At 35.3% G+C, this 12,090-nt stretch overlaps 1 protein-coding gene across 1 annotated transcript in view; it reads left to right on the forward strand.

Annotated features, from left to right (window-relative positions):
• The first annotated feature begins 450 nt into the window (after positions 1 to 450).
• nubp1 (nucleotide binding protein 1 (MinD homolog, E. coli)) overlaps positions 451 to 12,090 on the forward strand; it is a 33,555-nt gene continuing 21,915 nt past the window's right edge. Inside the window, exons 1-3 of the mRNA XM_082136873.1 lie at positions 451 to 601; positions 1,035 to 1,139; positions 3,341 to 3,474. Of these exons, the coding sequence (XP_081992999.1) occupies positions 571 to 601; positions 1,035 to 1,139; positions 3,341 to 3,474 (270 nt within the window). The 5' untranslated portion in view covers positions 451 to 570. The remainder of the gene's footprint in view (positions 602 to 1,034; positions 1,140 to 3,340; positions 3,475 to 12,090) is intronic.

The following is a 12,090-nucleotide window of genomic DNA, read 5'->3' on the forward strand; positions in this document are numbered from 1 at the left end:
TTGGACATTTAAGTAAGAGTTATATTATTGCAGGCTATGCTCATTTTGTACAAACTTATCTGCATAAACTGGCTAGGCTACCACCTAGAAATGAGGAGTAATTCAGAGAAAAAATTCTTCCTCATAAAAGGCACTCCAGACCACATCAGATAAAGAGTTAAGAAATCCTTAAATAAGCAAACCATAAATAACACAACAGCCTGTATATTATTATTATTATTATTATTATTTTCTTTCTTTCTTTCTTTCTTTCTTTCTTTCTTTCTTTCTTTCTTTCTTTCTTTCTTTCTTTCTTTCTTTCTTTCTTTCTTTCTTTCTTTCTTATTTTTTTTTCATTTGTCATGTTTGTTATATAATTTTTAATTAGAGTGGGAATTCATTTAATGTTAACTTGACTGACTGTTAAGTGGTCCCTGATGTGAGTAAACCTTAACAAATATTTTTACATTTGACTTTTCACTGTGAGTCAAAATACCGCAATGTGAGCGTGAGGAACTTTCGACACACTGCATTATCCGGGGAAGTTCATGGTCGTTGCACCACTGTCAGGAACTGCGCAGGATTTGAAAGATGGCGGATGTTCCTAGTGATGCGCCAGAGCGTAAGTCTAAAAAATGTGTATATCATTAACTTTAAGGACATTGAATACACACTTTTTTTAACTGCCATCTGTTTACAGTTTAGTTTAAACTGCCCTTTCGCCAACTATACGCATATCCAACTTCACGTTTCGCTGTGCCTCTCTGATGTTTATCTTAAACGGACATCTGTCATTTTATACAGTCTGGCACTACAACTGCCTGTCAGCTGCCTAGACGTTTATCTACTGTTTACTTTAACATCCATAAATATAGTTAGCAAGTTGCAACGTGCTATCAAATTAAGTGTGATCTTCTGAACTTATGTCTGAGTCCATCTGTCTTTGTTTTTATTAATAATCTCACTTAAAATAAAGAAAATGAAGGCATCTGTACATGATTCACACTTTATATGGCTGTTTACTTTTTTTTAAAGTCTGTTGTCATTCTGTCTAGACTGTCCGGGCACAAACAGTGACCAGGCTGGTAAATCTTCATCATGTCAGGGATGCCCAAACCAGAATATATGTGCGTCTGGTGCTGCTAAAGCCCCTGATCCAGGTATACATTTATTTAAATACATATATTACACTTTTACAGCTGTATGTGAGCAGTTTCATTCTAGATGTTTCAAATGTTAAAAAAGAAAGAAAGAGCAAATTGCATGTCTTACAGTTTTTTTCGATTGCTAAATGACAGTAAGCACAACTGGAGCTACATGTGCAAAACTCTAACTACAGTCTGCACTACCAACAGTCACCTGAGCTAAACAGTTCACATCACCTGCAAAACTCATTCAGAGCAACACAACTCTTAACACACGGCTCAAAACACGCTCAGTGCAGCCAAACACTACACACAACCCTCACTGAGATAACACACACTGTCACTCCAGAACACACTGAGAGGAAAAACACTAGCATCAAACACCAATACAGAAAATACGAACTTTTCATCTTTACAGTTTGAACAATTTCAGTGACTTCATACAAAGTAATATTTTCTTCAAAGAAAAGAGTGACATTCTTTCACATGATTTATTTAAATTTTTTAGAACATAATTCTTTAAGGTAAATGAAAATTAGCAGTTTGCTTCAATAGTCTGTAGTAATTTACGGAATTACAGTAATGAGAAAAAAAAGGTAGAAACTAAAAGTACATACTGTAATTCGAACAAATAACTGAGGGGCTAATCCTGCCTCTCTCTAGCATCAGGCCACAGGCTTTCATCAACATCACATCTAATGTTCTCTCTTGCCATGCACCTGTGGAAGAACCTTCTGGAGTGCCTTATCCATCCCTGGCAGTCCTCTGGACTCGTGTCCTCACATCCGGCACGCATCCGCCCTCTCCCTGCCACCCTTCTCCCTCCACCAAACCGTCTTCATTGTTCCATTTCCAAAATTAGTCTTTCTGAGCTCTACCTATATATATATATATACAGTACCAGTCAAAAGTTTGGAAACATTACTATTTTTAATGTTTTTGAAAGAAGTCTCTTATGCTCATCAAGCCTGCAGTTAAAAAAAAACAAAAAAAAAAAAAACAGTAAAATTATGAAATATTATTACAATTTAAAATAATGGTTCTCTTTTTTAATATATTTTAAAATGTAATTTATTTTTGTGATGCAAAGCTGAATTTTCATCAGCAAGTACTTCAGTCTTTGGTGTCTTATGATCCTTCAGAAATCATTCTAATATGATGATTTGATACTCAGTTATTATCAATGATGGAAACAGTTGTGCTGTTTAATATATTTTTTTGGAATACTTTTTTCAGGATTCATTGATGAGTAAAACGTTAACAGCATTTATTGTTCCCAAACTTTTGAACGGTAGTGTATATTGTTACAAAAGATTTCTATTCTAAATAAATACAGTTCTTTTTAACTTTTTATTCATCAAATAATCCTGAAAAAAGTATCTCAGGTTATAAAAAAAATATTAAGCAGCACAACTGTTTCCAACATTGATCATAAATCAGCATATTAGAATGATTTCTGAAGGATCATAAGACACCAAAGACTTGCTGATGAAAATTCAGCTTTGCATCACAAAAATAAATTACATTTTAAAGTATATTAAAAAAGAGAACCATTATTTTAAATTGTAATAATATTTCATAATATTACTGTGTGTTTTTTTTTTTTTTTTAACTGCAGGCTTGATGAGCATAAGAGACTTCTTTCAAAAACATTAAAAATAGTAACGTTTCCAAACTTTTGACTGGTACTATATATATATATATATATATATATATATATATATATATATATATATATATACACACACACACCTATATGCGTGTGTTCACTAACAAGTCTAAAACAAGACACCTTCTTAGCCTTTCAGCTGAAATTGCAGTCAGCAGTGTTTGAAAGGCACAAGGCTGAAATCTATTCTGTTTTGAATGTGTGGTTCACAGTTTTGACAGCAGTGTGTTAGCATTTGAACAAAGTGCTGTAAATCCACAGTGTTGTGCAGGTTGTGGTTAAAGTCATGGGATAAGTGTGTAGAGTTTTGAAAACTGTTCAAGCAATGAAAAACGAACTAGAGTTTGGTCCACATGAACTGCTGCTGTGCAGACTGTAGTTAGAGTTTTGCACATGTGACTCCAGTTGTGCCCACTGTCGTTTAGCAATCGAAAAAAACTGTAATATGACTCTTTAAGATTATTTAACGTCAGTGTTCTTTTAATTATAATAGCTTGTTAGCTCTATCTAAATCTGAAGTGTATGACATTGTTTTCTGTCATTGCAGCCATAGAGGAAATCAGACAAAAAATGACCTCTGTGAAGCACAAAATTCTAGTTTTGTCTGGCAAAGGGGGTGTTGGGAAGAGCACATTCAGCGCACATCTGTCTCATGCATTAGCAAGTGATGACTCCAAAGAGGTAAGTTCCCTCATTTCTGCCCGGCTTTATTCGTTTTTTTTTATTTATTTTTTTAACAATCTTTTTATTAAGATGTATCAAAATATAACAATGTAATACAACAATATTATAGTTACATCTTTTCATATATAAAAAATAAATAAAATAAAAATAAATAAATAAATAAATAAAATAAAATAAAATAAAACAAAACAAAACAAGGCACAGGTTATTTTAAATAGCAACACAGGTTATTCCAGAAAGTAATACAGTCGGAAGGGGAAGTTGAAAATACAAAACATGCATAGAAGGCATACAACAAATCATTATTTAACAATGTTTTCTTTAAATAAAAAAATATGAAAAGGGGGATAAATAAGATAGATCAAGTGTCAAGTTAGCTTGTCTTCTCCTGTCTTATTTAGTACATTCCCAAAATCCGAATTTGATATAAAGGATATAAAGGGTGTCCAAATTTTCTCAAAAGAAGAAATTTTACCTTTCAAGATATAAGTTATCTTTTCCATAGCTAAACAGAAGGACATGTTATTGATCCACTGTACGATAGATGGCTTTTCCACTTTCTTCCAATACAAGGCTATTAGACGCTTTGCTTGAAGTATACTAATATCAACAAGTTTACGAGTGCTGCCATGGTCCACAGTATTCTCAGGAATAATTCCCAAAATAAAAATTTCGGGTTTCATTGGTAGATTTATAGACACCATCTGAGAAATAAATATAGCCACCTCCTTCCAAAACTCCTGCACCTTTGGGCAGTTCCACATGCAATGCAAAAGTGTACCTTTATCATCTGAGCATTTGATGCACGTATCTGGGATATTCTGGTTAATTTTATTTAACCTAACTGGAGTAATGTAAGTTCTCATAATCCAGTTGTACTGAATTAATTTAAGATTACTATTAACTGTTTGTACATGAGCTTTCGTACATATTCCATCCCAAACATCCGAGGGAATGTTTACATTTAAATCTTCTCTCCAGGAAGCCAATTTAGATTCTGATGATTCTTTAGAGTGTGATTCTAACATTTTATAAAACATAGATATTAGGGATGTCAATTTTCACAAAATCCCATGATCGATCGTCGTTTAAATTAACGATCAATTAATCGATTAATCGTTAGCCTTAATACTGCGATATGCGTCTACTGCAGTGGCTATGACAGCATGACAGGGTCTGCAAATGCTGCTCAAAACGCTACGTTCCTCACCAAATCAATTAGAATGGTTTTAAATATAAATAAAGGGCTAGTAGGATTGTAAAATGTTTCGATGTGATTGATAATTAAATTAATTATTTAATAATCAAATATAACTACTAATACAACGTGTCACCAACGCCGCCTAATATGCGCTGAGAATGTGTGACTGTTGTGGACGCGCTCTTCCTGGAACAACTGCACGCGCTGAATGAATCTGCTACCGTTAAACTGGAGCACTTTGCTAGCACGTTATTTATCTAAAAGAAACGCATCCTATATGAGATTAATCAGGTATATTCAAAATAAACATAACATTACAAATTATATCTGCACAAAATGACGCAAATTCATGCACAAGTGAACTTGAACTAAGTTACGTGCCATTCATTCAGAACTACTCATGTTGTGGACGCGGTCTTCCTGGAGCAACGCGACACGGCAACTAAACCCAAATAATTCACAATGTTTTATTACAATATTGTTCTCTTTATAATGTTATGTGATATTACAGTCCCAATAGTCATTATTAGTCGTGCACTGCCGTTTGAGCTGCGCGCACTGAAGCTGACGCTTTACTACAGAGTTAATTGTTAACCAAATGCATCCAATATGAGATAAATCAGATATAGATAGGCCTACAGAAAATAAACAGTATTACAACTTACATTTGCACAAAACAAAAGGCTGCGAATGCACACGCAAACTTATAGTCATGATGAAGGTGTAAAATGGTCCCAAACATAACTCCAGCGCGCTCGCTTTACATGTTTCGCGGTTGAGCAGCGCGCACGCGCATGAAGACCTGCTTAATCGATGATCGATAAGTTGTATCGATTAAATGTATTATCGACAATTAATCGATCGTCGATTAATCGTTGACATCCCTAATAGATATTAAACCTTTAGTTTGGGCAGATTTTGATAACAGTTCTTCAAGAGGTGTCTTATTAGGTTTTGTAAGCTTTGCACCTTGATAGGAAGAAACATAGCTCCTAAATTGAAGGAATTAAAAAAAATGTTTTTTGGGAATATCAAATTGCGCTACAATTTCGGCAAAGGACATTAGATCCTTTTCCCTATAGAAATCCTCAATTTTCTGTAACCCTTTATCAAACCACATCTTAAATCCAGGGTCAGATCTAGCTGGTTTAAAACGCTTGTTTCCCCATATTGGAGTAAAACATGATAAAGTATTGCACTGCCCTAGATATTTATATACATCACACCAGACGTTAATTGTATTAATGAGGATAGGGTTAAAAGATAGAACATCTTTATCTTTTCTGAGGGATTTAATGTCTGCCGAATAGAGGTAGAGATTAAGGGGTAATTTTGACTTTATGAAGAAAGATTCAATATCCACCCAAGATGCACAATGTTCAGATGAGAAATAATATAAGGTCGATCGTAACTGTGCTGCCCAATAGTACCACTGTAGATTCGGAAACTGAAGACCACCCCTATTATAAGGCAAGTATAATAATGATAACCGAACACGAGCTCTTTTATTATTCCATATGAAGTCAGTGAATGATCTCCGAAGTATTGTAAAAAAGGAGGTTGGAGGGCAGAGAGGAATGTTTTGAAACAGATATAATATTTTAGGTAGTACGCTCATTTTTATTATATTTACACGTCCAATTAGCGATATAGGTAGATTTTTCCACCGTTCAATAAATTTAGAGACCGTGTTCAAAAGAGGTTGGTAATTAACCAAAGATATATGATCTACATTCGCCGTTATTTTAATTCCTAAATAAATAAAGGAATCTACCACATTGAATTGTGTTACAGTTGTTATTTGACTATCACCATTATTCAGTAACAGGATACATGATTTAGATTGGTTTATTTTATAACCAGAAAAGTTACCAAAGAGCGAAAGAAGTCGTATTAGAGAAGGGATGGAGTGAGCCAGATTTGTCAAGTATAGAATTACATCATCTGCATACAACGAAATGCGCAAATCTATTGTGTCTGATCTGATACCTAGTATATTACTATGAGATCTTACCGCGATGGCAAGTGGCTCAATTGCTAAGATAAAAAGAAGGGGTGAAAGGGGGCACCCTTGACGAGTACCCCTTTGGATGTTAAAAGCCTTAGAAACTATATTGTTAGTTAGTACTTCAGCCATAGGATGCATGTAAAGTATCTTAATCCATTTACAGAAAATTTCCCCAAACCCAAATCTTTTAAGGACCTCAAATAGATACGGCCATTCCACCCTGTCGAAAGCCTTTTCGGCATCTAAGGAAAGAATGGCCGCATCACAAGCCCCTTTTTTAAGATATAAAACATTAAGCAAGGTTCTAACATTATGAAAACCCTGCCTACCCTTAATGAATCCATTTTGGTCTCTGTGTATTATCTTAGGTAGGAGTGTCTCCAACCTCCTTGCTAAAATTTTGCTTAGTACTTTAACATCTGTATTAAGTAATGAGATTGGTCGAAATGAATCACATTTTGTATTTATTTTGTTAGGCTTGGGTATGAGCGTAATGAGAGCATGTCTTAAGGATTCTGGGAGCATACCATTTGCAAAGGATTCTTTAAACATATCTAAAATAGGTCTGGCAAGTTTTCTTTTAAATTTCTTGTAAAAATCTACATTAAGGCCATCTGGTCCCGGTGTTCGACCTGCTGTTAAACTGTTGATGGCTTCTGTGATCTCTTCTTCTGTTATGTCCATATCTAGAGACAGTTTTGTCTCTTCAGAAATAATAGGTATAGACAGACTGTCAAGAAATTCTTTTTGTGTACGGTTATCTGCATATTCAGAGGAATATAAAGTCTCAAAAAAGTATTTAAAAGTGTCATTTATCTTTACTGGGTCCACTGTAATGATGCCACAATTGTCTTCAATAGAATTTATAGTTCTTTCTGATTGCTTTTGTTTAATTCTCCAAGCTAACAATTTCCCTGCCTTTTCACCTTGATCATAATAATTTTGTCTTAACATCATTAGACTAGCTGCTGCTTTTTTGGCAGATAGTTCATTATATTTAGTTCTAAGATTCAGCAGTTCCTGATGAATATTTGAGTCATTTTTATTTGATAAGGTCTTTTCTAAAAGTTTTATTTTAGTATCCAGTTCAGTCAATTCTTTCTTAAAGCTTTTTGGCTTTATTAGTTTTAGATATGGTGTCTGAGATATTTTCTTTAAAGATTCCATGTAATTGTTTGTGAATTGTATGTTTTTTGTTTTAGGGTCGCATACAGGTTTTTTCAAATTTATTTTGAGGATTAACAGTGTTAAGCCACAAATACGAATATGATTCAATGAGGCCTATACATACATATGCATATTATTTATGCTATTGTTTTTAAATGTGCAAGTAAAAGATTTGCAAGTAGAAGTTACTCAATAACTTGAAAGGATTTAAGTTATGTTTAATCGCACTCTAATACAGAATTATGTTGAAAAGTTAGGGTTAGAGTTGGGGTAGATTTGACTTAATTTTAATATAGCAAAATAAAAAACAAATTCTTGTTTGTTTTTTCACTTTTTCAAAACAAATTCATTTGAATTTTACAGATTTTTTAAAAGTTGCTGTATATCATTTTTTGGGAGTGTACTAAAGCATAAAAAACCATAATATGTTTGCAGATATTTAGGCAACATGCTAAGTTCACATACTTATTCCTCCGAAAAATAATGCCAAGCCATGAAATGTAAAATGTGCGTTCCATGTCCCAATGCCTGTTTTTGTTTTGGACTGTGTGATCCCGCCCACAGCCAATTTACCCAATAGTATTTCTACACCCCGGGTTGCCAGTTGGCGGGAAACTTAGCGTATTGCAGCCATTGAAGTCAGCAAACAAACTAGGTCAGTGATCACAGGTGGAAGCCTTGGCATCCATCTAAAAAGCTATATGACAACCAGAGACATATTAAAATGCAGATAAATCAACTGATCAACTTTCAGTGTAAGTGCTCGTTCCTGTTGCTTGTCCTCAATCTGGCAATGCACGTGATCGTTGAGTCTGAGGAGGAAAGGGTGGGGTAACGACTCAATCCAATATTTAGAATTTGGACACATGCAGTACACATTTCAACCACTAGCTGTCAATATTACATACTGCATCTTTGAAGTACTATTTTCTTTGTAGAAAAAAATCCTTTGAATCCATTGAAGTAAATTATGTACAAAAAAAATTCATCAGCTTCTTTCACCCGCTCTGATGCCGTTTTTATTTTTTGAACTAACCGCACATTTGCCTGTTTGATGTCATGAGTTGCATCTATGTTGCGTTCGACTTAGTCAACTACTGTAGGTTTTAGTACAAATATGATCACTAAATATGATCCACAGCTTTTGTTTTGTCCAGTATTTCTCTTACTATTGTGATACCAGTGAATGTATGTTTTTATTTTATTTTACCTTTTCGATTAAAAATATATTTTTTGCACGCATCAGAATAATGAAGTGCCACAACTAATTTAAATAGGCTGAAAGCCTAACCCGTACCTTTTATTTATATATAATATATTTATTAATATATTTTATATATATATTTAAAAAAAAATTTTTTTTCACAATTTAGCACATATTTCACACAGAGCCCAACAACATCACACAAAACAGTAGGGACAATACAGCTAAATATTAACGAGAGGTCAGTTGCTAAATATGAACATCTCATACCTTTTGATTAATTTTCATTCTAGCTTGTTATTCAGTGTATTATTTACAGATTGCCTTACAGCACTATGAACATTAAGTCACATTTCCAACCTCGTTCAGAAACATTTCTGAAATCATATCAGACATTTTAAGTGCAGTGCCTTTAGCAAAACAGTATTGTATTAATCAGAATTGGAAAACCAACCAACCGCTGAGGGATAACATGACACTTATGCTTTCGAACTTGGATGAATCACTATGAGAGTGCAGTGAACTGGAAAAGCTTCTGTTTGTATCACAGTATCCGAGCCAAGCACTTCACAATAATGTTTCTCTGTCTGAGACTGCTGGCTATTTTTAGTGCATTGTAGGGCTCTGCGGCAGAAAGAGCTGTGTTTACCGGGTTCATTGAGAAGAGCACGGCTCTGCCTGGGACTCTTTCTGAGCCAGTGCACTAGGGAGAGCTGTATTGATCTCGTCTCAACAAACTGCGGCCTCAATAGTGCTGTCAGCGTGTGCAGACTGAGTCCGCTGTTTACCGTTTGGCAGCTCACTGAATGAAATAATCTTCAATCCCTCAAACAATTTAAATCTCACAGCTTGGGGACATCCACAATGTGAAGCGATGAAGCGATCCAATGTGGCCGACATCTAAAAAGCCGAGAGGAATCTAGTCCCACGCTCTCTGCTTCCAGTATTCAGAAGTGCCTTTAAAAGGTCTCACTGTGAAATTATGGGTCATGTTTTTTTCTTTTCTTTTATATCCCACTCTCCATTGTTAGATTGCAGTTTGTGCAACTGCATTTTTCTCTGTATTGATTTTTTTTCTTCACGGACTGTTACTATTTCTCAAGCACATGGTATATGTAGTAATGGGACGCTGTAGCCTGCAGAAAATAATCGAGGTGATATCTTTTTTTGTGATCATCTGAGGTGAGTGTAGGACTATGGTCACCCTGGCTGATGGTGTTGACAGTTGAAACCCTATGTGTGTGTTAGTATGACCTTTGGTGGATCACCTTCCACTCAGGTCTTTGTGCTGATAGCTCACACTTATCTGCTGTGTCAAAAGTCCCTCCGTCAATTCCAGAAGGGCTGTGAGCTTGAGTGGGAACTTCCTGTTGTATGCCTTGCGTGGTGTTCACACTTTCTGAGAACTGAAAGAAGCGTTTAGAGGCCCTCCTAGTGCAACTTTCAGCAGATAAGAGACACTTTAACGCACATGCTTGATATCAGTCATAAGGAGTTTATTTCACATGGAGAAAACTGAATGAAAGAGAAACTTCACATTTGACGTTAATTTAAGTCTTTCAGCTTTATTAGCTTTGAAATTACCTTTTTTTTCTGTTTATATACAATTGTAATTGAAATTATTCAACCCCCATTGCAAATCAGGTTTATTTGCAAAATGTACAGACTTTCAGCTGTTTGCAATGAACAAATCAAACAAAAGTAATTGAAATAGATTCATCAAATGTTTCCCAAATTCAACTGAAAACGCAACTTTTAATGACTTCTGCAGTCTCAAAATTATGCAACCACATTCATGGCAAGCATCTTTAGTACTTAGTAGAACAACCTTTTGCTGTTATGACCTGCTGCAAACGAGATGTATAACCACACACCAGCTTCTGGCAGCGTTTCTGAGGAATCTTAGCCCATTCCTCATGAGCGATGGCCTCCAGTTCAGTAATATTCTTGGGTTTGTGTGCTGCTACCGCTGCCTTTAAATCCCACCAGAGATTTTATATGGGGTTCAAGTCCGGTGACTGTGATGGCCACTGTAGAATTTCCAGGACTTCTTCTGCAACTAAGCCTTGGTGGAATTTGAGGTATGCTTGGCAATGGCATCATTGTCCTGTTGGAAGGTCTAACTGTAGGCAGTGTTCTTTTCAGCATATGCTTCATTCTTCTTCCTCCAGACATACCGCTGATCCATAGGGCCGAAAAGTTCCAGTTTTGTTTCATCACTTTACAGAACAGAATCCCAAAACTTTTGTGGCTTATGTATGATTTTAGCACTTTTCTTGTGCTTTTGGGTCAGTAGTGGTGTATGTCTTGGAGTTCTGGCATGGAAACTGCATGCGTTTAGTACGGGCCTTACTGTGGAAACTGAAACCTCAGTGCCTGTTGCCACCAAGTCTTCCTGCAGGTCTTTTGCAGTCACTCAAGGGTTTTTCTGAACCTGCCTTCTCAGAAATCTGGTTACAGCCATTAATGGCTTTCTTTTTCTGCCCCATCCAAGTAGTGTAACCACTGTTCCTTGAACTTTGAACTTGCAAATTATGCTTCCAACTGTGTCTCTAGGAACATTTAGTGCCTTAGCTATCTTTTTGTATCCTGTTCCTTGTTTGTGAAGGGCGATATCCTCTCTTAACTTTTTTGGACCATTCTTTTGACTTTTGACCATATTTCTAAGTTCACCTGCAGTCAACATGACACTCAACAAACCTAGCAGATATTACATGTGTTCTAGCTCAAGCACACCTAGTGCAACTAATGAATCCCTTGATTAGTTGCATCAGGTGTATTAATATACCATTTTAAAAAACATGAAAATACCAACCCCAAACTTTTTAACATTAGTGTGTGTATATTACGTAATAAATATATATTTTAAAAGGAGTAGATAGATAAACTATCCCAGTTTAAGCACATCCATCCATCTACTCTTATTATTTTGGTTTATTATTTTGGTTTATTATTTTGGTTTGCAACAGTAAATGCTAAAGGTCATACTGTTAAACATTGTAGACTGACATCATGAATTAAAAGAATGCATGG

The sequence above is a fragment of the Leuciscus leuciscus genome, assembly GCF_965113295.1.
Source record: "Leuciscus leuciscus genome assembly, chromosome: 1".
NCBI classification, from domain to species: domain Eukaryota; kingdom Metazoa; phylum Chordata; class Actinopteri; order Cypriniformes; family Leuciscidae; genus Leuciscus; species Leuciscus leuciscus.